At 39.7% G+C, this 25,466-nt stretch overlaps 1 protein-coding gene across 1 annotated transcript in view; it reads right to left on the bottom strand.

Annotated features, from left to right (window-relative positions):
• HYDIN (HYDIN axonemal central pair apparatus protein) overlaps positions 1-25,466 on the bottom strand; it is a 336,144-nt gene that overhangs the window by 168,069 nt on the left and 142,609 nt on the right. Inside the window, 4 exon segments of the mRNA XM_058528225.1 lie at positions 104-247; positions 4,759-4,902; positions 6,703-6,976; positions 9,803-10,041. Coding sequence (XP_058384208.1) covers positions 104-247; positions 4,759-4,902; positions 6,703-6,976; positions 9,803-10,041 — 801 coding nt within the window.

The raw sequence follows: 25,466 nt of genomic DNA, 5'->3' as shown, positions 1-25,466 counted from the left end.
TTTTCTGGACTGAAATTTAGGTAGTGTACTGATATTATTCTCTTCCTTCATCACACACACAACTCCCCTAGGACCTTGTTAGGACAGCCCTCTGTCAAGTTACCTCAGGAGGTAAGGGCAGAGGAGATTTATCCGTTTCACAGACGAAGAAGGGGCCGCTTGTTGAGAGCAACACGTTCACTGGAAGGGTGGAAATGTTCTTCATGACCAAGGGCTGGTAATCAGGTTCTAGGATAATGTTAAGTTTCTGCAAAAAAGGAAAAAGAGGAAGCAAACCAAGTTATGGTAAACATAGTAAGCCTTCAGGAACAAAAGTCTCATATTAACTGTTAGCAGAATTAGTGCTCCCTCTCCCTCTCTGTCTCTCTCTCTTTTTTCCCTTGTAGAGATTTAGATAAATCATTTGGAATATATGGTGAATTACTGAGAAGTGAATCTGCATAAGCCAGAAAACACAGATTAGATTTCTTACTTTATTGTTGCCTGGTTAAAAATCACCTGTGCAAGCCCTGCCTCTGGATATAGAACTATTACCATAGAAGTTTCCACAGTGTCATAAAACAAAATTTAATAAATTAGTGATATCTTGTGGGAGAACCCAAGTATTATTATAATGACTAAAACATTTTTTCTCTACACAATATTTTTTCCATGCTTAAAATACCCAATTTTCAAATATACTTATCTTGTTATATTGACAAATGCTCATAACTTCCTGTAAATTTTTCCTGATGACACTAGGACAGTTGATTTAGAAGCATCTTTTCACTCTGTTAGACATATCAAATTTAATTTTTCAACTGGAGAAAGCATCAGAAATGGATCTTGAGCTGGAAGTTTCTGGTCAGACTGGATTTCTCTCATTCTGATGTTGGGGTCCACAGAACTCCTTGTGTGCCCTGGAAACGGGGTCTTTTAATATCAGCAGGAAGTGACCAGAAGGCTCAATCCGCAGCCTCCAGAGAGAACCTCCCTCCAGTCATTCCCTGGCTCTTCCAACAACTCTAGCCTGTTCTTCCAGACTTCTTTTGATTTGCTTTTGCTCCTTGCTCTGATTTCAGTTAAATCCTCCTGATTCTGTATTTTGATCTGACTCTGTCTCTGCTTCTTTGTCCAGCATTCTCTTCCTTCTACTGTGGTTTCTAGATCCCCTGATTCTGAGCAAGCTTGGGTGACCAGTGTCCATTGTGTCTTAGTCAGTCCGGGCTGCTATAACAAATATGGTAGACTGGGTGGTTTAAACCATAGACATTTATGTCTCACAGTTCTGGAGGCTAAGAAGTCTAAGATCAAGGTGCCAGCAGGTCTAGTGTCTGGTGAGGGCCCATTTCCTGGCTTGTAGATGGCCATCTTCTTGCTGTGTCCTCACATGGCTGAGAGAGAGATCATCTCTCTTGTCTCTTCTTATAACGGCACTAATCCCATTCATGAAGGCTCCACTCTCATGACCTAATCACTTCCCAAAGCCCCCACCTCCAACATCACCACACGGGGGACTAGGGCATCAACATATGAATTCTGGGGGGACACAAACATTCAGTCCACAACAGTTGGCTCGAGCCTCCTGCCTCAGGTGTACTCCACCAGCCCCCCGTGCACTTCCGAAGTTCTTTCAGGGATTCAGTCTGGGCCTTACCATGAGATGCCAGCCATTGTTTCCCTCCCTTTAACACAATAATATAGGTATAGCATTCACTTCCTATTTGCAGATCGCATACTACAGTTTGGGGGAGGGATGAAGCAGCACTTTCGGGCCGTACAAAGGCTGCATGGAGAACTGTCCACCCAGGCTGCTGTGTCACTGCAGGTAGCTTTGAAGTGAAGAAGCCACACTTGGTTGGTTTTGGCAAGAGGCCATTTAGAAGATAGTGATGAGAAGGAGTGGATGCACAGAGCACTCGTTCTATTTTAAAATGACCCCTTCTCTCTGGGTTGTCTGTCTCCCCAGATATCAGGAGACAGAATTCGCTGCTGGACTTCATGAAGCAAACCAGCTGCTAGTTTCAGTTGACCTTTTCAATTCCACAGAGATGTGGTTTCATCTCCGTGGTTTATGAATGGTACAATAGTTATAAACTAGCTCAAATCTGAGGAAACGGTTATAGAAAAATTCTCCCCATAGGCAGGGTTGGTATCATTATAGTCTAATGTACTAAATCAGATACACTGCCTGAAGCCTAAAATAAGAAGATGGAATAGATAACAGGGTGTTATATAATTAAATCTGAATATCAAGGCCTAACAGGTCTCTTTCACATGCTGGGTAATGAAGGTGCATTTCTTCATTGTCCCTGATATGGATCAAATGTGAGCAGGAAATGAACAATGAAAAATACAGTAGTTGGACAGATTTCAAACTTGTGATATTTGGGGGGAAGGAGAGAAGAGCAAAAAAAATAATCAGGAGGTTGTGACAGTTCATTTTTTAATTCAAGTCACTGCCATATTCAAAATATTTGCTATTTTATTCTGGTGATAAATTCAAACAATAGACATTTAAACAAGAATATATGTGTGTGTTTAAACAAGGCTTAAGGATATAAAGAGAAGAAAAAGAACACTATCCACACATTTATATGAGTGTTTATGGGCTTAGAAAAAATATCTAATAAGCAACTAAGTCGCATATTTAGCATATACTGTAATGTTCTACACAGAATAACTATTCAATAAACATTCACTGAATTTTCTTTGAATAGCTACATTTAGAGAAAATATGAAAAAATTTGGTGCAGCTGTCACCAATAAATATCTTTCCTGATTACTTAAAAAAGGAAGAATTTAAAACAGAGTAATGAAAGCTTAACAACTATAGCAGGAAGTCTTGTAGTATTTTCTTTTTATATGTCTCATGGATCTTGTCACAGTTAGTTTAGTACCCTTATTCCACCTCTTCAATGTCTACTTTCCCCACTAGTCTGTGAAGCCAGGGTTTTTGCTATGTCTTTGCTGCCTAATACACCAGAAGTGCTCAAAAATTATTTGTTGATTTGAATTGAAGTTGTACATCTCACCTCGCCTACTTGACTATAAGCTCCCTTATTCATCTACCAGCAGAGCATGTAATCTGTGCTCAATAGATATTTATTTAATACAAATAAAGTATGACAGAATCCACTACCAGAACAGCTGGTCTTGAACATTCTCCTATAAGCCTCCAGGTAATGAGAGGAACCCTGGTTTATTCCCCCATGACTGATAGGCATTGCCACACCCCATCCTTTTGTATGACAGGACACTATCTCAGGACTTAGCTTTGACTATGTATGTCCCACACTATGGGACAATAGCTTACTTAATGGTTGGTCTTCCTAGTCATCTGTGAGGTTCATCAGGGAAGGACCATTCTCACTGTTGTATTCCTACACAGCGCCTGGCACATGGGAGGCCTTAATAAACATCCCACTCAGCAGCCAGTGAGACTGTTTCAATGAATAAATCCAACCGTGTCACTCCTCTCCCTCCTTGAAGCCCGCCAACGGCCACCTACAACAAAACCTAAAGTCCAGAACACGCCTCCCAGTCATGCTACACTCATCTGGCCCCTGCCCACTTCTCTAGATGGACCTCATGTCATTCTTGGCATATTCTCTGTCTAAGGTGGCCTTTCAGTTCTATATACTCACCAAGCTCTTGCCTAACTCAGGCCCTTTGTACGTGCTGTTCCCTCTGCTATAATTCTCTCCCCCTCCCTTGTCCCAGACTAATTTCTATTTTTCATTCAAGTCTCAACTCAAGGCACTTGCTCAAGTCTAGGACCACACGTACAAATAAGGCCATATCTCCTGATATATGCTCTCATAGTACCTTATACCTCTTCTTCACAGCACTGTTTAGAATTATATTTTAAACAACTAAATTTTAATAATCTATTTACAGTCTGTAACTTCGACCAGTCTCTTAGCTTTCCTCCTGTCTGGCTGGTTCACCAGATTTTCAGCACCAACACAGTCCTCAACTCAGAAGAGACATTCCATACATATCTGCTTTGAACAGTAAATAATTCTATGATGGAAGTCTGCCTATGAGTAGGTCTAGTCCTACTGTGATATCTCCCTGACCTCTTCACCATCCCGACTCCCTGCCCTGAGCAGCAGTCATTTCCATCTCTCCCCTGTCCTCTGCCTCCTCCATTTATTGCTTGCTCTTAATGGCCATATAAAGTCATGGACAGTTATAGCCATAGAAATTAAAGAGTGTGAAGCATATACTTTAAGTTGATTATTCTCAAGCAGTGTTAGGTGACCTACATAATAGCTTAACTTATATCTCAGTTTCCTCATGTACATCATGGGAATGATAACAGAACCCACCACACAGATTATTGTGAGGGACAACTGGGAAAATGTATGTAACGAACATGGCTTGATGCCTAGCACATACCAATCAATCAGTGGTAGCTATTCTTACTGATTATTATAATTATCCATAATTCTACTCCAACCCTTTCTATATTTTACCTAGTTAGAGTAAAATGATTGACTAAAATGCATTTTCAGTGCACTGGAATACCTCTTCACTTTGGTCTTATACAACAAGAACGATGGAAGTAGAATTTCCATAGCAATTTGCATTTCAAAGGAATGTAGGTTTAGATTCAGAATTTTTAGTTGAATGTGTATTGGCCTCTGGAGCTTAAAACACACTGGCTGGGTGTGAGTGTAACAGGCTTCCTATTAATTTACCTTCCAAAACGAAAATGTGAACATGCTGAGCCCTGGTTGGAGCACCCAGTCTCCCCAGCACAGCCCCACTGACCTTCTCCAGTCGGTATATGAGCTGCTTGGTGGAGAGCTGGAGAAGCGGAGCTATAAACTCACAGATGATATTCACAGTCATCAGTAAGCTCTTCCCCTTTTGTGCCCCGATGATGGCGTGGCACACCAGCTGTTCTTTGACTATCTGCAGACGAGATACAACAGCATTTTTGGAACATCCATAGCTCTGAAAACTTATTCCTCAACAATCAGCAAACTGATTCTCAACTACCTATCTGGGGATACCAGGGAGAGCTCGTTTTTCTAAATAGTGCATTTCAGGGATCACTCTCTGTCACACAATTAAAGTCTGATTGGTTAAATATGTCCTGGATGGATCCTGTGTCTACTTCTGACTGCTCCTGAGGACACAATCAATTTACATTCAGTTCAACCAATATATATATGGAAGACATATTATGCATCAAGGCTGTTAGGGGCTGGACATACAAAACAGTGATGGACAAGGTGGATAAAATCCTTCACGGACTTACAGTTCAATGCTAGTTATATGATTTCTTATCAAGCTAGTCAGAAACTGTGGCCGGAAAAATTTTACCTTTCATACTTGAATACTTAAAAATCATGCCACAGAAACTCACACTTCTTTGGACCCAAGAGATCCAGATTTTTATAAAGTAGAAAGGACCCAAAGTGAATTTATATCATGAATAGCTTGTACTGAAGAGTACTCAGGTTTCAGAACTTAACCAATTCAAGTCTTTTCTCAGTTATGTAGCATAACTTGGAAGAACACTCAGGGAAGCTTTTAGTAAAGCTTAAACTGAATTTAGAACCCCAGTAGCTCAGATTTAATGCCTATAAAACTATGGTCAACTCTTGATAATGACATTGTAAATGTGCTCCTGAAACAGGCTCTCAATGTCTTGAGATGAGGGGCTGCCTTCTATTCATGTTCGCACCCTTAGTGTCTAGCACGGTGTTTGTCATGTGGTACCTACTCAATAAAAGTTGACTGAACCCCTGAATAAGAGAGATAAAGAGTATACTATACACTCCATAATAGGAAATAATTTTTTTTTTGCACTGAGGATGTTTTACCAGAAAATGCTTTGTGAAGAAACAACGTAAATAAAATAAAGCACAATCCGGGACCCTAGAGGAGCTAGGCAATGGACCAGCTTCTCCATCTTGTCTGCTGGGAGACTAATTTCTTTATTGTTTCCTATTTCATAAGGAGAAAGTTTAGTATCACCTCCTAATTAGGTGACGCCAGCAGGAGCTCAGGCAAGCATCATTTCTTATTCATAAAGTCTGCATTTGTGAGGTAGAAGAGGCTCATAAGTGATTTCAGAAGTTTCTTTTAGGTTTTTGATGGTTTCCAATCTCCATGAGGGAATAGGAATAAACAGACACATGATTTGGATCTGCTTAAATGTTTTAAGCAGAATGGTGATAATGTAAATAAGAACAGACCATCAGAGTTGCTGAAGATGAACTCAGCTTTTTTATTGGTACATTAAAAGATGATGATTATAAGTGTGATGCTGTTGTGTCAGGCTGAGAGGGAAGGAACGAGGGACGTCCCAATACCTGGATAGGAGAGGCAGCTAAAAGTGTCTGTAAAAACATCCTTTTTGAGTAAATATGAACTGAATACTGCTAAGTGTTAATAAGAGGCTTAGCATTGGCTGAACGCTGGGTGTCCCTATATCAGAGACTTGCTGGCTGGTCACTGTTGACCTTGGGGATGAGAATCTTTAAGTGGTATTTTAAGGTTGGGTTCATGGTAGCTGTAGAAACAAGCAAAACTGAGCAGAGCTGAACCCTGAAAGCAATGAGTGCTGCCATGGCAACTCGGTGCTGTATGAAATCCTTGAGAAACCACATCTTTTCTTCAGATAAATGTCAAGAGACTTTCCTAAGAAATAGATATAAGATTTGTTTAGGAGAAAAATAGCTTCTAAACACACTGTCCTCTTACCCTGGGAGTAGCAGAATAGCCTTCGAGTACCACATCGATTGTCTGGCCTGGGTACAGCTCCATCCTGATAGGGTGGAGCTGAAACACGGGGCTCTGGGCATTCCTGGCCTTCTGGGAGCTGTGGGGCTGGGGCTGGCTCTTAGTAAGTCCCTTCTTCGCCAGGCCCTTCTTGTTCAGCTTGCCCTGGGGACGGAAATCTTCGTTCATCCAGAACAACTGTTGGACCCGACGTCCCTTGTTGGTCAACTTGAAGCGGTAATAATAGGTGTCCAGGCTGGAAAAAGGAAGCAGGAATTGAGAGGACTCAACTTCGAAGTGTTCTGTTCAGCTCTACACCCTTGGGATTTACTCCTCTGGAAGTATTTAAAAAGTGAGAAACGAAATATACATTATTTTTATAAAATTTAGGAAGGCTAAATAAGGGTGCTACTAAGAGCTACCACAGTAATGGGACGGGTAGCATCTACTCATGGGGTCCATAGACTCGAGTCAGTGACCTGGGTTTGGTCCCTGAGTTGCCATCACCAGGAAATGGGCCCCCACCCATCCTCACTCTTTCTAAGTGGGTCAAGCACGCCACAGAACACACACAGTTCATGTGAAAACCCCTCTAATTTACGAGAAACAGTTCTGAGGAGTGAAAGGAAAGCAAAAAACCTATTGGAGGAGAAGAGTATTTCAAACTGTGTTGAGTAAATTTCTATTGACTGAGTGAAATGTCTTGTGATGGGCTCAATTTGAAGGGAACTTTGAGGAGAAAGGACACATATCCTTTAAGCCCTACCAAAGGTCAAGGGGACTGTAATGGACCAGAACACCAGCTGGACTGGTCATTTTTCTCAGACTAATGTACATTAAAGATGCTGCTATTTCCTTCGTTCATTCTTTGTCTATTCATTCATTTATTCCACAAATATGTATTAAGGACATCTTGATTGTGTGGCTCTTTGCTAGACACTGGGATTTCTAAGATCTTGGAGGTGGTTCAAATGCGTTTTTGTTTGGGATTTTTTTTTAAACTGATTTGTAAGCTTACTTTAAAATAGTATTTTCGGGGAGAAAACCCATCTCAGGACTGTTTTTTATGTTTTAAATTTGATTAGGCTTTGAGATTTCATCCCCTCTATTCTTCATCAGGAAATGACATCTACCTAATAAGTAAGTTGAAGCATCAGATAAGTAATAAGAAAGGGTATTTGCCAGTTGGCAGGTGTAACCATTTCTATCTAAATATGTGTTCACAGGGCACGCTTATTGGAGTCTGTACTCAGTAGCTTGACTTCATGGCTAAGAGTAGGCTTTGGGGGGAAATAATAAATAATATAAACTGTTTATAAAGTAGGCAGGGTCTCTGTCACTTATTCACAGTATATCTTTCAATCACCATAGAAATCCAGTAATAATAAGTATATTTACTTTCATTTTATAGATGAAGAAATAGAAGCGCTGAAAATTTAAGGAAGTTGCCCAAAAACATGCAATCAGAAGTGTGATATGGGTATTTTTTTAGACCCATATGCCCAAAAAGTTGGCCACTTTTTCTCTGAAGGGCTGAATAATAAATATTTTAGGCCTTTCGGGCCACATGGTCTGTCACAACTATTAAATTTTCCATCGTACTGTGAAAGAAGCCATAGAAAATATATGTACATGAATGGGCATGCCTGAGTTCCAGTAAAACTTTATTTATAGAAACAGGTAGTGGGCTGCAGTTTGCCCATTCCTGATTTTGAAGATTCTTCTGGAGATTGTTGGCATCATGATTTTACGTCATAAAGAATAACAATAGGGTTTAGGCAGAGGGCAAATAGGCAGCTAAAAGCTACAGTATTCTTCTGTACTGATAGAAAACTATTAGCTAACTCTCCAATTCCGGGCAAGTGTCAGAATATCTTTGGGACTATTTGGCACTATTTGTAGACTAACGAAAACATGTAATTAAGTCTGGTTTGCAGTATATTGTTTTCTATAATTATATCCAAGTGCACCTAACAAAGAAATTTGGAAATATAAGCACCGTATGCAATGAGAAAATTCCCTTGCTTATGTTCCATAGACAGGCAGAGAGGAGCATTTTTCTATCTAGTTGACACAAAAATTGTAATTGGATGCTTCTCTGAAAACATATGCAATTCAACTATCTGACTTGCCTGTTACTTAATTCCTATTGGTTTATGGTGTTTTCAGTCAAGTGCCATGTTTTGTAGATGGAGCAGAGGAAAGGATGCATGGAGGGGCTTGTGGGGAGAGCTCCTAGCTGATTTTTGTCAGGCACAGCTTTGGAAAGCACAGTATGCCCATCATGGTTTCAGGGCCAATTAGACCAGAAGGCAGGTGCACTCCTTTGAGATCTGTTCACAGTATTGCAAGGAATGGGCCAAATTCAACTGGCCCCCAAGAGTCGACTAGTGACAGCTGAGTGACTCCTCTGAGGAACTATGAACAAATCACACATATCCTCCACTGTTAGCATTCAAACCTCATATATTTTTAGAGCCACATTTAGATCGTTCTGCTCAGAGATGTCTAATGCTATACCACCTTTTATTTAAATTTTTAGACTCTCTAGCTTTTCAAGTGGAGCCATTTGCAACCATCTCAATTGTTGGTTCTACAGTGGGAGGCAAGCAGAGGACAAAACACCAAAAAATTTACTGGTCTTGCAATACCTGATAAGATACATTTGCAATAAATTTTTACCTTCCTAGATATACACAGGTTATCACTAAGCTGCACCTATTTTCTACATTCATTGAGAGGGATTAGCAGTATATTGGAATCAAAAAGGAGACATCATGGTTGAGATTCTAAATTTGTCACAGAGAAGCCACTACAAGTTTGAGAGAAGAATGCACTTCCTATGAACCATCTCTTCTCTAGTGTAGAGGGACACAGCTTGGAGAATGTAACCAAACTATGACTAAGGTGTCTTCTGTAGCTGATGTACCCATCCAGAGGGGTAAAAGTGAAGACAGGAAAAGTAGGGGAGCTCAGGAGGCAAGTTCTATTTACTTAAAAATAATTTTCCAAAGTAGAGGTGATGCTCAGCCTATGCAACACTTGTGATATCTACAAGAATTGATCCATGATATTTCCCTACCTAAAATGTGCTCCCAAATTGAGTTCTGGAGCAAAGGGCTTATCTGAAACAATGGTGGAACCAATTCCTGAAGCCAGGACAGGAATCCGGTAGGTGTTGCTATTTTCAATGTCCAAAATGACTGTGTCTTTGAATGTCAGTATGTCATTCAGGTTGGCCGTCAGTGTCAGCTGAATATCAGTTTCCGGGGGAACCATGCCTTCATTGGGTTCAATCGTCCAAAGGGACTTTTTGTGTGCCTGCAACACAAGACCATAAGTTAACAGGGAAGATATTCTTGGCTTTTCACTCTGCACATGTCAAAGCCCTCTCTACTTCAAATAGCTGGCACTGTAGACCTCGACATCAGAGACAAACATTATTTTTTCAAATCAAAGCAGCTGGGTGTTTGTTGGCTTTTCTTTTTTTTCAAAAAGCAATCTGACTATGAAGAGCAAACCTACAATTCTACTTTTGAATGCTCTGTGAAGATTCTTTACATCTCTTTCTCAAGATGACAGCCCAGTTCTCTAACAAGCTTATACTAATTATCTGCTCTAATCTCCAAATTCTGAGATACCAGCAGAAGGTCCACCATCCTTCCTGGAATGCGGAATTTTTCAAAGAAATGTTTTTCAAGTACAAAGTTTCTATGATGTTATAGGGAGGATGAACAGCTTTCATTAATACACACAATGTAGGAAGTTGTCTTGATTTCTGTTATTTCATAATAATCAACAGAGTTTCATTTGCCAAAATTCCACACTTATTTTGAAACATATGATAGGACTAAATTACAGAGTTGGAAGTGACTCTCACCAATCTGTTCCCTTTAACTGATTAGACCCTCATAGCTTACTCCCTTTCCTCCTCAAGGTCTTTGGCCAAAGAATACCTCTCAATGAAGCCTACTCTGACTATTACATTTGAAATTGCAGACCGCCCCCCAGCACTCCTGATCCCCTTTACCCTTTTCTATTTTTTCCGCTTAGCACTTATCTTCTAACATAGTGCATAAGTGACTTATTTAATATGCTTGTCTGTCTCTCTGCACTAGGATAGAAGCTCTCCATAGAAGGGCTTTCTGTCTTTTTTGTTCTTGTTGGTATTGTACACTGGTATGTCCCCGGCATCTATAACTATGCCTGGTACATAGTAGGTGCTTAATAAATATTTGATAAATGAACTAATGTATCTGCCCTTTAATCAAACCCTTTGATGTTAGAGAACTCATTTCTCATCTAAGGTAACTTATCCCAAGTTTTAACAACACAAACTATTAGATATCTCTTCCTTATATTAAGTATAAATATGTTTTTTTGGATCTTCCATACATTGGTATTTTGTCCACTCCCTTGGAGGTAAACAGAATAAGTTGAATCTCCCTCTTTTGCTTAACAGCCCTTCAAATCTTACACCCTAGCTTTAGAGGAAAATGTCATATGGTACAATCAAGCTCCCAAGCAAGTTGAAAATTTAGTTAAAGTCTCAAGTCATAAAAAATGACTCATGCTATAAGCATCTTATTTAACCTAAAAATATAAATTCTGCTTCTTTGATGGTAATCTCTCCATTTTCTCAGGCTGCTTTTAAGATTTTCTCCTTGTATTTAACTGTTTGTAGGTTCACTATATTGTGTCTGGTTACGGGTTTATTTGCCTATCCTGCTTGGAACTTGCTCCTCTTCTAGAATCTGTGGTTTGACATCTTTTATTTCTGAAAAATTCTCGGCTGTTATCTGTTTAAATATTGTTTCTGCCTCATTGTCTTTCTCCTATGATTGTACTAGTCCACTCATCTGTGTGTGTGACTTTCCTAATGTACCCTCTCTGTCTCTCAGCCGCTCACCGGCATTTTCCATCCCTTTGCTCTCTGTGCTTCATTTTGGATGATTTCTTCTGAGCTATCTTCTGGCCCACTAGTTCTTTCTTCAGCTATGTGTAATTCTCTGTTATATATTCCTATTATGTTCTTAATTTTGTTTTTCATATTTTTGAGTTCAGGTTTTATTATTTATACTTCTTTTTATACATTTTTCAGCCTACTGAGATCTTTTAAAATCCTGATTACAACATTCGACTTATTAGCTACTCCTGCTAGTCATCTGCAAATTTGATAAGAAAATTGTTTTTTTAGACTTTTCAAGTAAATATAGCAAATACATATTCAGTGGGTCTGAGGTCCAAGTGTTGTGGGAGACATAAAAATGTCCAGAGCACATTTCCTGCCCCCCAGGAGCTGACAGTAATGACAGTCAGGGAGACCATGTAAACAAAAAAATGCAAGTCAGAAGGAGGCTAGGGTGAAAGTGCTTCAGGGAAATTTAAAGAACAAGATGCTTTTCCAGAGCAGAGGATATTGAAACCTTTTGATTGTATGACAAATGTACCATATACATTTTCTTTTTTCTCCAAATGTGAAATTGGGCTTATCAGGTAGCGTGATCCCTAATGGTATTATGCTACTGATTAATAAAATTCAAATTTACTCTACTATAATTTCATATATAAACAATTATTTCAGAATTAACAAAAAAACATCAGGGGCTGGCCTGGTGGCATAAGTGGTTAAGTGCACGCGCTCCGCTGCGGCGGCTCGGGGTTCGCCGGATCCCGGGCTTGCACTGACGCACCGCTTGGCAAGCCATGCTGTGGCGGCGTCTCATATACAGTGGAGGAAGATGGGCACGGATGTTAGCCCAGGGCCAGTCTTCCTCAGCAAAAAAAAAAAGAGGAGGATTGGCAGATGTTAGCACAGGGCCGATCTTCCTCACACACACACAAAAGCATCATATCCCTATTTTGATTGCTATATCATTTAAATCAATTCTGACAGTCCTGTTCTATTTGGGGGCATAAATTACTCAGAAATACTTATATGGATTAATATTCGTAGAAAATATTTAGTGATGACCAACAATGCATTGGGAAAAGGCTGAAAAAAGAAGAGATGTAGAGGTCATTTAGAAACTTCCAGGATAATAACAGAGAGGCAAAGCCAGACTTTCCAGTTCATTGGAGAAGAGTTTGATTGTCCCCTTGTGAATCTTCTTGGCTCCTCACACTCTGATGAGCACGGAAGCTCCGAGGAAGCCCTCTAAAGAAAAGCACATGGGGAAAAGCAATAACTGGAAAACAAATGTAAAATATACTCTGTGGGCTGGATTTGAGAGAGCATTCCAGTCCAATATTATCCTTCCTCTATTTAATTTCTATGACGTACTTCTCCTAGCAAAAAGGAAAAGAGAGAAATGTAAAAACGCATGTGGTTCTATGAGGATGTATATACAATGTCAGGCTACGAATCAGGAACTTCCTGACAAGTGTAGGGCAGGTTTGGAATACAGCTGCACTGATGAGGTAAATAAAAAGAATATACTTTGCAATTTGCAGGCAAGATTTAGAAATTTCAGCCAGGCAGAATCTCACAGGGTGGCAGTGCTTGGAGTGTCACCAAAATCCAGGTCTGGCCCCAGTGCAGATTTGGAAACCGGATGTGGTCAGTGGGTCTTGAACGGTCACTCTCTTAGGAACAGGCTTACAGGTACTTAAATAAGGAAAATCAAACATTTAAACCCAAATGCCAATTTCCCAATTAACAATTGAGGAAAATCCTGTTAGACAGACCAGAATGCCAGTTACATTTCCTCTTGGTTTGAAAGTCTACATGAGAACTAACAAATAAATTGCATTTTAAAATTTAAATAAAGTAAATGAAGCAAAGATGAACAGTTCTCAAGATTGTAAATTGCTTATAATAAGGATGTAGATGAATGATGATGAGGAAATTTTAATTTTAGGATTAATGGAAATTATAGATTTAACTCTAAGTCAAGAGTCCTATTATTACTCATGATCTTTTAATGTGGGACATCTCTAGAGACATAGATATAAAAGAAAACAATTAAACATTAAATACCACACTAGAGAAACTAGAGCTGAGATGGGATATTTGTATGATAATAGTCTCTATTCAAAGGGCACTCCCAGAGAAAAATGTTGATTCTTATATGACTCAATCTGCTTTTTCAAAATTTTTTCTCTAACTTTTCTACTCATAGCAAATTAGCCCTAGTAGAGTACTCAAATATTAAGAAAACAGTAAGCAAAGTCTGTCTTTCCAGAACATTAACTTGCACTTCTTTATAATTTTATCTTAAAATATTAGTAACAAAAAGATAATAATCCTCATAATTTAATTTTCAGTATTATAGATCAATTATTATTGGGAACAGAAACTACAAGGATTGAATGTCACTATACTCTGCTCGTGTTTAGGTTCAAAGAAATAATTTCTTGGCACCTTCTTAATTTATTCACAAATTTTTTTAAGTCTATCTTAGTCCATTCACAGCAATATAGGCTTCTTCTAGCATGCATTTTGAAACTCTCATAGCCTCCATCCATACCAAGTTCCAAAGCTGCCACCATATTTTTAGGTATTTGTTACGGTAGCACCCCACTCTCAGTACCAATTTCTGCCTTAGTCAGCTTGGACTGCTACAACAAAGTACCGTAGACTGGGTGATTTATATACTACAGAAATTTATTTCTCATAATTCCGGAGGCTTGAAGTCTGAGATCAGGGTGCCAGCACGGTCAAGTTCTGGTGAGAATCCTCTTCTGGACTGAAGACTGCCGACTTTTCATTGTATCCTCACATGGCAGAGAGCAGAGCAGAGGAAGCAAAGCTCTCTTGTGACTCTTATGAGGGCACTAATCCCATGCCTAAAGCTCCAGCCTCATGACTTGATCTAATCCCAATCACCTCCCAAAGGTCCCACCTCCTAATGCCATCACATTGGGGGATAGGGTGTCAGCATATGAATTTCGGGGGAATACAAACATTGAGTCCATGACATTCTGCCCCAGCCCCCCCAAATTCAGGTCCTTCTCACATGCAAAATACATTCATTGTATCCCAACAGCCTGCAAAGCATGCAACTTGTTTGGTTTCCAAGGTTCACAGCTGGAGAGGAATTTTACCTCAGGATGAAACTACATTGAGTGTCATTCAGACTTGATTTAGTTGATATTTAGATGAGACTCTGGACTTTAGACTTTAGAGTTGATACTGGAACGAGTTAAGACTCTTGGGCTGTTGGGATGGAATGAATGTGTTTTGAGTGTGAGAAGGACATGAATTTTGGGGGGCGGGGGCAGAATGTCATGGACTGAATGTTTGTTCCCCCAAAATTCATGTTGAAACCTTACCCCTCAGTGTGATGGTATCAGGACGTGGAGCCTTTGGGAGGTGACTAGGATTAGACGAGGTCATGAGGGTGGAGCCCCCATGAATGGGATTAGTGTCTATATAAGAGTTATGAGAGAGCTTGCTTCCTCTGCTCTGCTCTCCATCTTGTGAGAAGTTGGCAGTCTGCAATGTGGAAAAGGGCTCTCACCAGAAATTGACCATGCTGGCCCTCTGATCTCAGACTTCCAGCCTCTGGAATTGTGAGAAATAAATTTCTGTAGTTTATAAGCTGCCCAGTCTATGGTAGTTTGTTAAAGCAGCCCAAACTAAGACACAGTCCTGAAGTAAAAATACTAATATCCTCTAACATATTAATTATAGAAAATAACACAAAAATGAATTCTAAAGAGCTCTAAATGCAAATTAAATTTGCTGTAGAAATTTTTAAATAGACCAATGTAGCTTCATTTCATGAGTTTTTATTACAGTAGATAGGAGTCTTTGACTTACATCATTTTCAGTCTGACCTACACAATCAAAGCAATACGTGGAAATAGATTTCTAATGCTTGAGTAACTAGCCTTTCTCCTTGCTTAGAACTACTAGTCTTACTTTCAGTTTTTAGTTCTAGGCTACTATTTTAGATAACGTAATGCTAGCTGCTGTAACAGAACCATCCCTGATGCTCAATGGCTTGATACAATAGAAGCTTATTTCTGGTTCACATGAATTCCAATTGTGGCAGGAGTGAGGATGGGCTTCTGTTCCATTCAGTCATTCAAGGTCCCCAGCTAAACAGATTCTGACATGTTTAACTTGTGGCTTCTAAGCCACTCTGGACACTGACATCCAGCTGGCCAACAAAAGAAGAAAGAGGATGAAGAGTGATATGCTAAGATTTTATGCACCAAGCCTGGAAGTGGCACACATCACTTCTGCCCACTTCCACCGGCCAGAACTCAGTCATGCAGCCATACCTAACTCCAAAAGAGGCTGGGAAATGTCATCTGGCTCTGGGTCCAAGAGTAAAGGGGGATGGGTGTGGTGAATTGCTAGCCATTCTCTGCCAAAGCTACCTTGTTGGTTCAGTCTGCTGCCATGTCCTCAGGTCTTCCCCCAACTGCCCTGGATCTCAGATTTTGGAAGGTGAAGAGTTTACTCCATCAGAATACAAAAGTGGGAACATAACTTGGTATTTTAACTCCTATGGGAATTTCAGGCCCAGAGATCATATCCATCTGCTGTTAGGACAAATAGAGGGGCAGCTAGAAGATAAAATAAGAATGTTCTAGGTAAGATCATCTCACTCTGTTGGCCCTTCTTCCTAAATTTGTGGCCTTAGAGCCCTCTATATAGTTGTACTCATTTATGAGACTCAGCTTACAATTAAAACATAAATCAATGCCATTTTTGTCCTTCCTTTATCAAAAAACAAATGTCTTTCAGAAGAGGGCATTGTCAATGTCATCTTTCCTGTTATAACCATTTATTTTCCTTCTCTAGCCGGTAGCACAGGTCAACCCTCTATTCACAATGAAGAGAGGGTGTCACCAGCATAAGTGCTATTTCCAGTCAGGGGACATTAGTTTTCAATGAATACGTACTATTTCTATTCTGATTGCTGCTGACACAGGTTGGCTGCTCTGAAAAGGAGACCTGAAGTTGCTTTCCAGGGCGGAACTGGTAAGTTTTCCTTTTGATCAAGCTTATTAATCAATGTTTGGCATAAAACCAGGCAGCAAAGTATCATAGAATCCAAGAACGAGGCACATTAAAATGCCAGCTGCTAAGGTACTGGGCTATCCTCACTGAAGGCCAGGCTCTAAACGGCTCTAACACCCTTGTGACTCTTTGGTATCTGACTTTTAGGGGTATCCTTTGTTTTTAGGGAGGACTTGGTCTATATGACATTTTTGTTATGAGATGGCAAATTTGACTAATGAAGAAATGAATGAATGATAATCATGATAGCCATGGAGGACATTCAGTAACCTTTCCAAAATCACAATACAGCAAGACAATATCTGATGGAAACAGGTTAGGAAGGAGAGCTCTGAAGGAAAAGAGGTGGGGGTTTGAGTCCCAGACCTGCCACTTTCCAGCTATTGGACCTTGGGCATGTCACTTAACCAGGCCCAAGCTCAGTTATCTCATCTGTAGCTCATGATACTGACTGCACCTTCTGCATGGAGTGGTGGTGATGGTTAAAGGAGCTGATGCATGGAAAACTCAGAATAGTGTCTGGCACATAGTAATTCCTCGCATAGGAAGTCCTCATAATTGACACGTATTTTCATCATTTTACCAAAAGTTGAAATGCCCCATGTGACACATAATTATGGGCTCAATAGTATTTTCTAAAAACATAGAGTACAAAACTGAGAAAACAAAGATGGATGCTAAAAAAGCATTTAACATACAATACTCTTGCCAGAAGAGAATCATGTCATAAGAGTTTATGGTAGGCAGAATTCTAAGATGGCCCCCAAGATCTCCATCTCCTGGTGTATAGTTATCTTCTCAATATCTCCCAGTTATTTAATCAGACACTAATCTAGGTGCTGCTGTGAAGGGATTTTGCAGATGGAATTAAGGTCCTAAATCAGTTGACTTTAAGGTCGGGAGAGTATCCTTAGTGGGCCTGACTTAACCAGGTGAGCCCTTAGAAGGGCCTGGGCTCTTCCTGGTGAAGAGATTCCAAATGAGAGGACCTATGGACAGGGCCGCATGGTAGGGAACTGTGGGTGGCTCAACAGCAGCTGAGAGCAGTTCCTGGCTGACAGCTAGCAAGAAAATGGAGGCCTCTCATTAAGGAGGCCTCTCATTAAGAAAATAAACTCTGCCAACAACCGAGGGGGCCCAGAAGTAGATCAAGCCTCTTGAAAGGAATGCAGCTCGGCCAACACCTTGATTTCAGCCTTTTGAGATCCCAAGGAGAGGAGCTAGCCAAGTCATGCCTGGACTTCTGACCCATGGAAATTGAGATCATAAATTTGTGTCGTTTTAAGCCTCTAAGTTTGTGGCAATTTGTTACACAGCAATAGAAGACTAATATAGGGTTTCGCATATTTGCTCCAGAGATCATAAAAATGAACTTTCCCGAAGCCTTCCATCAAGACTTCAGCAACAGCCACCTCTGTTTTTTCTGTGAATCGGGGCTAGAAAGCCAGAGTCATGACAGCCGCCTGTGAACACGCTCAGGAGGTTTGTATGTGTGTGCGCATACAACTGTGTGAAAGATGGAAAAATCGCAATATTTGCAATTCAGAATTCCATGCCCACTGGTGATTAGCGTAAAGCTCTCTTCCCTGAGGTTCTACATGTCTAAAGATAACATTTGTTTTTTATTTGACAATAGGGCATCAGCACACTTTGCATACAGTGCTCAGCTCCCAACAGTCAGAGCTTTTATAAGTTTCCTTATCATGTATTTAATATTTGCCATGAAAGACAGAAGGGAACACTACTGTTTGCACATGTCACTTCAACAATAAATGAGAGGGAATACACTCAGGCAGACCTCCTATTCTGTAGTGCTAATGACTGTGAAGCTTGAAGAAAATAGCACTGTGCACTTTTCTTCAAAATGACTCATTTGCCAGTTGAAATCTGCAAAAATTTCCTTCCATGGAACGATGAGACACAAACAACAACAGGAACCAATGTGCAGAGTGAGGGATTTCTTTGGATTTATACTATTATCTCAGCAGATGATCAGTTCTTTGTGGAACAAGAACAATGAACAGTCACGGAGGCCTTGCTCCTTTTCATCTTCTAAATGGTGTCTCTGGTCATGTGGTTCTCCTCCCTGAAGTGAGTCACTTTGCTGCTTAAAATAATTAACTGAAAATTAGGAGATGCAGTACAAAAGAAATGGTGCCAGAGCTTCACAAGAGAGGCAGAGAGGGTCATGATAAAAGAGGGGGCTTTAGAGTTACATGACATGGCGGTCAGCTCTGGACTCCGCCTTTCGCAGCCAGGCAGCCTTGGGCTCATTTTAAAATCTAAGTTTCACTTTCCTCACTGTTAAATGTGCTACTTGAAGATGAAATAAAATGGGTTCCAAGCATCTAGCACTTTGTCTACTACAGAGTAAATACTCAACAAACGGTGGTTATTATTAACGTTATCTTTCAAAACTTCGCATCCAGTTCTCCTTCCTGCTTGGGCCCTCCCCAATCTACATTGTTGACAGGACTCTTTCATAGACCTTATTCTGTTCCTCTCCTGCTGATGATACTAGATGGCTCTTCAATGTCTGGACCAATGGTGCTAAATCTTTTATCCCCTTTAAGAATGCTATGGAACCCCTCCATAGAAAAGGTACACGCACACATACACCAAACTTCACATACAATTTCCAGGGTCCATGGACCCCAAACGTGGTGGATAATAGTCACTTTTTCTGCTTGAAACACGGCAGTCTGCAATCAAGACTTAAAACCAGATAGGAGCTTTTGGTCAGGAGGATCTATTCCAAATTCTTCGTAAGAGGGCCCCAACGCACTTTCCCAGGCTTACTTCCTAGGCACTGTCAATTTCCAACATGAGCCATCACACCAGATCATTCACCCTTCCCAAGTGTGCTGTACATCCTCACTGCAACAACTACGCTGCTCTCTGGAATGTACACCCCATTTCCCTGTCCTCCTCCTCCTTGTCCCCCAAGACTCCACTCAAGTGTTTCTACCTATGAACATTTTTAATTTTACCAAAGAATTAATCACTTCCTCCTCCATGCCTACATATCATAATATAGCACACTGTAATACTGTATTGGTTGTGTATTCATTTCTTTTTTGAGATTGTAAACTCTTTGAAGAAAGAGACCATTCTATTTAATTTTATGCCTGTCACTTCAGTTAGCACAGTACCAGGCATGGGGAAGGTGCTCAAAAAATATTTATTTGTTGGTCAATAAATATATGAAAAATGTTCAGCCTCACCAGTAAGCCAAAGAAACACAAACTAACAATACAACAGTTTTTCATCTGCCAGATTTGGCAAAAACAAACAAAATGTTGGCAAGGGTCTCAGAGAGGGTAACACTCTGCAACACCGCTGGGGTCAGGATGTAAATTTGTACAAATCTTCTGGGAAACAATTTCATAAGGTTTATCAAGACTTTTAGTTATATTCATGCTATTTGAACAGAAACTGCACTTCTAGAAATTTAGTCTAAGGAAACAGTTAAGGATGTGGGCAGCAATTAGGACAGCATTGTTTACAGTGGTGAAAAACTGGAAATAATCTATCAGTAGAGGATTAGTTAAATCAACTGTGGTAGAGCCAAATGATGCAATAAAATCAGTCACTGCAAATGATCCGAACAGGAATATTCCTTAATAATTCATATCAAAAGTGGCTACACTACATTGTTGAGTGAAAGTAGCTGGTAATGAAACAGTACTATCCCACGGGAAGGGGTGGGAATACACAGACAAACCCACATAAGCAGTAAAGTTTCAGAAGAGGTACATCAAAAATTTAATAGTGGTTATCTGCAGGGTGGCACTATGAGTGATTTCTCTTATCTTTAATTTCTGTTTGTTCTATAAGGATAATGTTAACTGTGTAACAAGAAGACACCCACTCATATTTATTGAATGAATAACTCATCCTAAAAGGATATGATCACTCTTTCTCTTTAGAGCCCATTTCATTTCAACACCGTTTGCTCTCTTGCTTCAGTTTCATGCCCAGTTTCTTTCTTTCTTAGAAGCTTTTTCTTTAAAAATAAATAATACATGTACACAGGGTAAAATTCAACTGGATTCAAGGGTAAAGAATCTCTCTCTCATGCTTGCCCATGGCCACTAGTAACCGTGCCCAGAGGCAGCCACTGTCAGCAGTTATCTGTGTATCTTTCCAGAGATACTTGTGACTTAAAAAAAAGCATATTTGCATATATACTTTTTCTTACATAAATGGTAGCATACTATACATACTGTCCTGCAGCCTGATTTAAATTTTATTTTTATGAAAAGTATACATATGTACAATTTACAAAGTCAAACGGTTCTAGAAAAGGCAGATTGTGAAAAGCAGTAGCCCCTTGAGCACACTTCCGTTCTTCTCCATTATTCCCACAGTTGCCCGGTAACGGAGGCAACCACTGTCAATCCTTTTAGCATTTTCTTTTGGCCTTTGCCTCCCTACCTCTAAGTAAGCTACCGCTACTTCTTGATTTTTCTTGAGCTTTGTCTATTTTCTTGTCTCTATGGAAGTAACGATAGCTCTTTTCTCTCCATCTCTCCTAATCTGTTTCTCTCTCCTTCACTGTCTTCTCCCCATCCTCCCAATATAATGAAAACTTATTATTCTCTAGTGAGAATTTACACCATTATGAGCATGCAAATACTATTCACAGCTGAGCTATGAAAAGTGTATTATGATTACATGTCCTTTCTTGTACAAACTTCCATTTTTCCAGGAATTATTGTCTTGTCTTTGCTTGGTTTTTAATGTATCTATCATGGACTCATCCCCAAGTTCTCAATCAAAAGGGTAAGGCTCCTCTCAATTCCTTCAGAAACATCAGATTCTCTATCACTTCCATCTTCTTAGAGACAAATCTCTCTTGGAGCCATCTGTTCTGCAGCTCCTGTCTGGCCTGGCTGCTCTCTGGGCCTGTGACTTGGCTGGCATCCTAGGAATGCCAGGCAGCACCACCCTGCACATTCTTTGGGCTTCTCTCCTGTGTCTCAGCCCCTGTTTCCTGCATCTCATGTCTTCCTCACTTTGGTGGAGCACATTCTTCAGTATCTTCCTGAGAAAGGGTTTGTGGAGTGTAAATTTTTTGAGATCTTGCATATCTGAAATGTCCTTATTCTACCCTCACACTTCAGTCTTTTGGATGGTGAACTCAAGATTAGGATTTATTTTCCTTCAGAAAGTCTCCCCTCTCTGCCCAGTGTTGCTGTCTACAAGTTTGATGCCACTCTTGTTCCTAATTTTTTGTTTTTGACCATTAATTGTTTTCTCTCTGGAAGTTCCTCCAGTCTTCTCTTTGTGTCCAGTGTTCTGGAACTTAACGATGGTGTGCCTTTACATGGGCCCATTTTCATCCATTATGCAGCATATTTGATGAGTCTTCTGATAAATTCCTCTCTGTTAGTTCAAAATACATTCCTTGTATTATTTCTTGCATAATTTCCTCACCTCCATTTTAAAATTTGTTCTTTCTGAAATCATTTACTTGAACCGAACAAATCATCTAATTTTCTAATTAGATTTCTTTCCTAATTTCTAGCTTTTTCCTTGTTGTTCTACTTTCTGATAGTTTCTCAATTTTATTTTCCAATTCTTTTGTTGAAACTTTAATTTCTGTGATCATATTCTTAACTTCTATGAGCACATTTTGTTCTTCTTCTTTTTAAAAATATCACCCTGTTCTTGTTCATGGATGCAAAGTCATCTGAGATTATTAATGATAATTTTGTTTTATTTTAAGCTTTCTTCTCACTGTATCGTCTTTGTTTCCTTTCAGTTCTCATTTTTGTGTTTTTTGGTTTCTTACTTATGCATTACTGGCTTTCTTGGTAGAGCCTGATTAAGTACTTATTTTTAAGAGTGAAGCACTACAACCACTCTATGCTTGGGTAGCAGCCAGCCAGGAGCCATGCAGACATTTTAGATGCCCAACCATCAGTTTACTTCTGCCTTTTCTTGTTGCTGGTGAAATTGCCTGGAGAAGAATATTCCAATCTTCTGCCCATGTTCTGAGAATTGAGGGAAAAGGGGACTGCAGTTCTACCTTTCAGCATGAAGACTTTCTTGTAGTCCTCTTATTTTCATAATGGTATCCTGCCCTCAGCAGTACCTGAGAAGTCAGCAGCCAGTTTAACATTATTCCTTTTAAAGTAAACAGTCTTTTTTCTCTGGCTGCTTTTAATATCTACTCTTTGGTCTCCAGCAGCTTTACTATAATGTGCTCAGATGTGGTTTTCTTTGTGTTTATATTGCTTTATGTTTATAACGCTTTTTGCATCTGTGACTTGATGTCTCAGCCATTACCTCTTCTGCTCCATTCTCTCCTCTCCTTCAAGTACATGAATAACCAAACTTGCTGTCTTTGTTGGTTTGTTTTACCAACTCTTCTACATTTTTCATCCTTTTATCTCTCTGTGGTTCATTTGGGTAGTTTCTTCAGATCTAAATTCCACTTCCACAATTCTCTCTTCACCTATATCTAATGTACAGTTAAACCCATCTATCAAGTCCCTAATTTCAACTGTTGTCTTTTTCCCTAATTTCAACTGTTGAATCTTCAATTCCCATTAGTTCTCTTTTATACTTCCAAGATCTCTAACAAAACTTTAAATCTTGCCTTTCATTTCCTTGAGCATATTAAGCATGTTGCAGTTTTCTATTAATTTGTCTTGTCTCCTTGTATGTCTGGTCATTTTAACTATTGGACATTGTATATAAAAATTTTAGAGATGCTTTGAGGCTTAGAATAATGTTTTCTTCCTTTGGTGACAATATCTATTTGCTTCTGGGAAAGAAGTCAGGGGAACTAGCAATCCTGGATCTCCCTTATCCAGGCAGAGATTAAAATGATTTGAAATGAGAGGCTGTTCTAGTTTGCCATAGTTCCCAGGGTGTAGCTTTTCAGAGTCCTAACCAAAAGTCTGGGAGATTTACCAAGTCCATCCTTCTCCAATTTTTATCTCTCTAGCCCACCCTGATTCCAGTTTTTATCTTCCTAGCCCAGTGAGTTTTCCAAAAGTTCCTTTTAGGGGCTGGCCCCGTGGCTTAGTGGTTAAGTGCGTGTGCTCCGCTACTGGCGGCCCGGGTTCAGATCCCAGGTGTGCACCAATGCACCACTTCTCCGGCCATGCTGAGGTCACGTCCCACATACAGCAACTAGAAGGATGTGCAACTATGACAAACAACTATCTACTGGGGCTTTGGGGAAGAAAAAAGGAGGAGGATTGGCAATAGATGTTAGCTCAGAGCCAGTCTTCCTCAGAAAAAGAGGAGGATTAGCATGGATGTTAGCTCAGGGCTGATCTTCCTCACAAAAAAATAAATAAATGAATGAAAGTTCCTTTTGGTTTTTCAACCTCTTCTGGAACTGTATAGGAACAGTAGTCATAAATGCTGGCCACATATTTGTTGGTTTCTTTTTTCTTTTGGGTTTTTACTGGCTTCGTTGCTCTGTCATTCCCTCAAACTCATGATTTTTCACATTTCTCCCATCTTTTCTCCTTGTTCTTAGAGGGAAGTAGTTTGGACAACAGATTGAGTAGAAAGCGCTTGGTCACTAATATGCTGAGTGTTCTTGTTGGTCAAACAATTGCCCTATCTCTTGATTTCCTGATTTGTGGGGGAAAAATAGTCTGTAAGAATTTTTAGGCCATCTGAGTTTTATTGTATGAGGGAGGCAGGTATATATAATGTTATATTGCTCTTAAGTAATATGTACCAACAATCTTTCGGGCTACTAGGATATATGTTTGAGCAAGGATGATAATGGTCTTTCTGAAAGTCATTGCCTTCTCAAGACTCGGTGAAAGGTGTCAGATCAAACACAAGGCATGAAGATAGTTAAGTAAAAGGAAATAGACAGCTCTTGAGCACATAGGCGTGATTTACACAGTGCCAGGGAGCACCTGTACAAATAAATGAATAAGTAAGCTCCAAGGATATAAAGAATCAGAAAGCTAATGAACCTGAAACTTCTAAATAGTAACGTCTTTGCTAATAAACCTCTTTTCTTTGATGTGGAAGAACACATATTCATTCATCAATACAAATGTTTTATACTTTACAGGATGGTTTCACTGTCAAAAATTTAGAGAAACAAGTGAAGAGTGAGGGAAAAGGCAGCATTAGAGCTTCCATTCCACAAAGCTCTGTACTACATGGATCAGTTACTTTGAAACCTTAGGGCTTCTCTGACTGTGCCTTATTTCTTTTCCTTTCTTATCTAAGAAAGAAATTTAAAAGATATTAAGGTACACTATCATAAAAAGTTAAGTCTTTCCACAAGCCATTTCACCTAGATCTTTTTGTCTGTCATCGTTAATAATCAATGATACCATTTATTGACTGCCAAGTGCTTATTTTTCACCAGGCAATTTCTACGTATACTATGATGTTTTATCTTCTAGAAGCCATTATTAGTTCCATTTAAAGAGAAGCAACCAAAGCCTCAGAAAGGTTAAACAACTTTCCCAGAGTTAGTGCATGCAGGGTTTGGACTTTATTCCAGATCTGTCTGAACACAACACCCTTACTCTCGATAGTACAGAATACTACTTCAGCACTCATATACTCAACAACTCTTTATTGAGTGACCACATGTAAGACAATTGTGCATGACACATGACCATGCGTGCCCTCAGATAATGTTGTCCTTCATTCCCAGACACATCCCAATTTAATGTCCTAACAGCCCAGAGGGGAATTTTTTCTTTCAAAGTACAAAACTTAATGTTGCATACAACAATTTCACTGCAACTGACATTAAAAAAAGACATATCCC

Source organism: Diceros bicornis, chromosome 32 (genome assembly GCF_020826845.1).
Source record: "Diceros bicornis minor isolate mBicDic1 chromosome 32, mDicBic1.mat.cur, whole genome shotgun sequence".
NCBI classification, from domain to species: Eukaryota; Metazoa; Chordata; class Mammalia; order Perissodactyla; family Rhinocerotidae; genus Diceros; species Diceros bicornis.
This window is presented reverse-complemented; position numbering and strand designations above follow the sequence as displayed.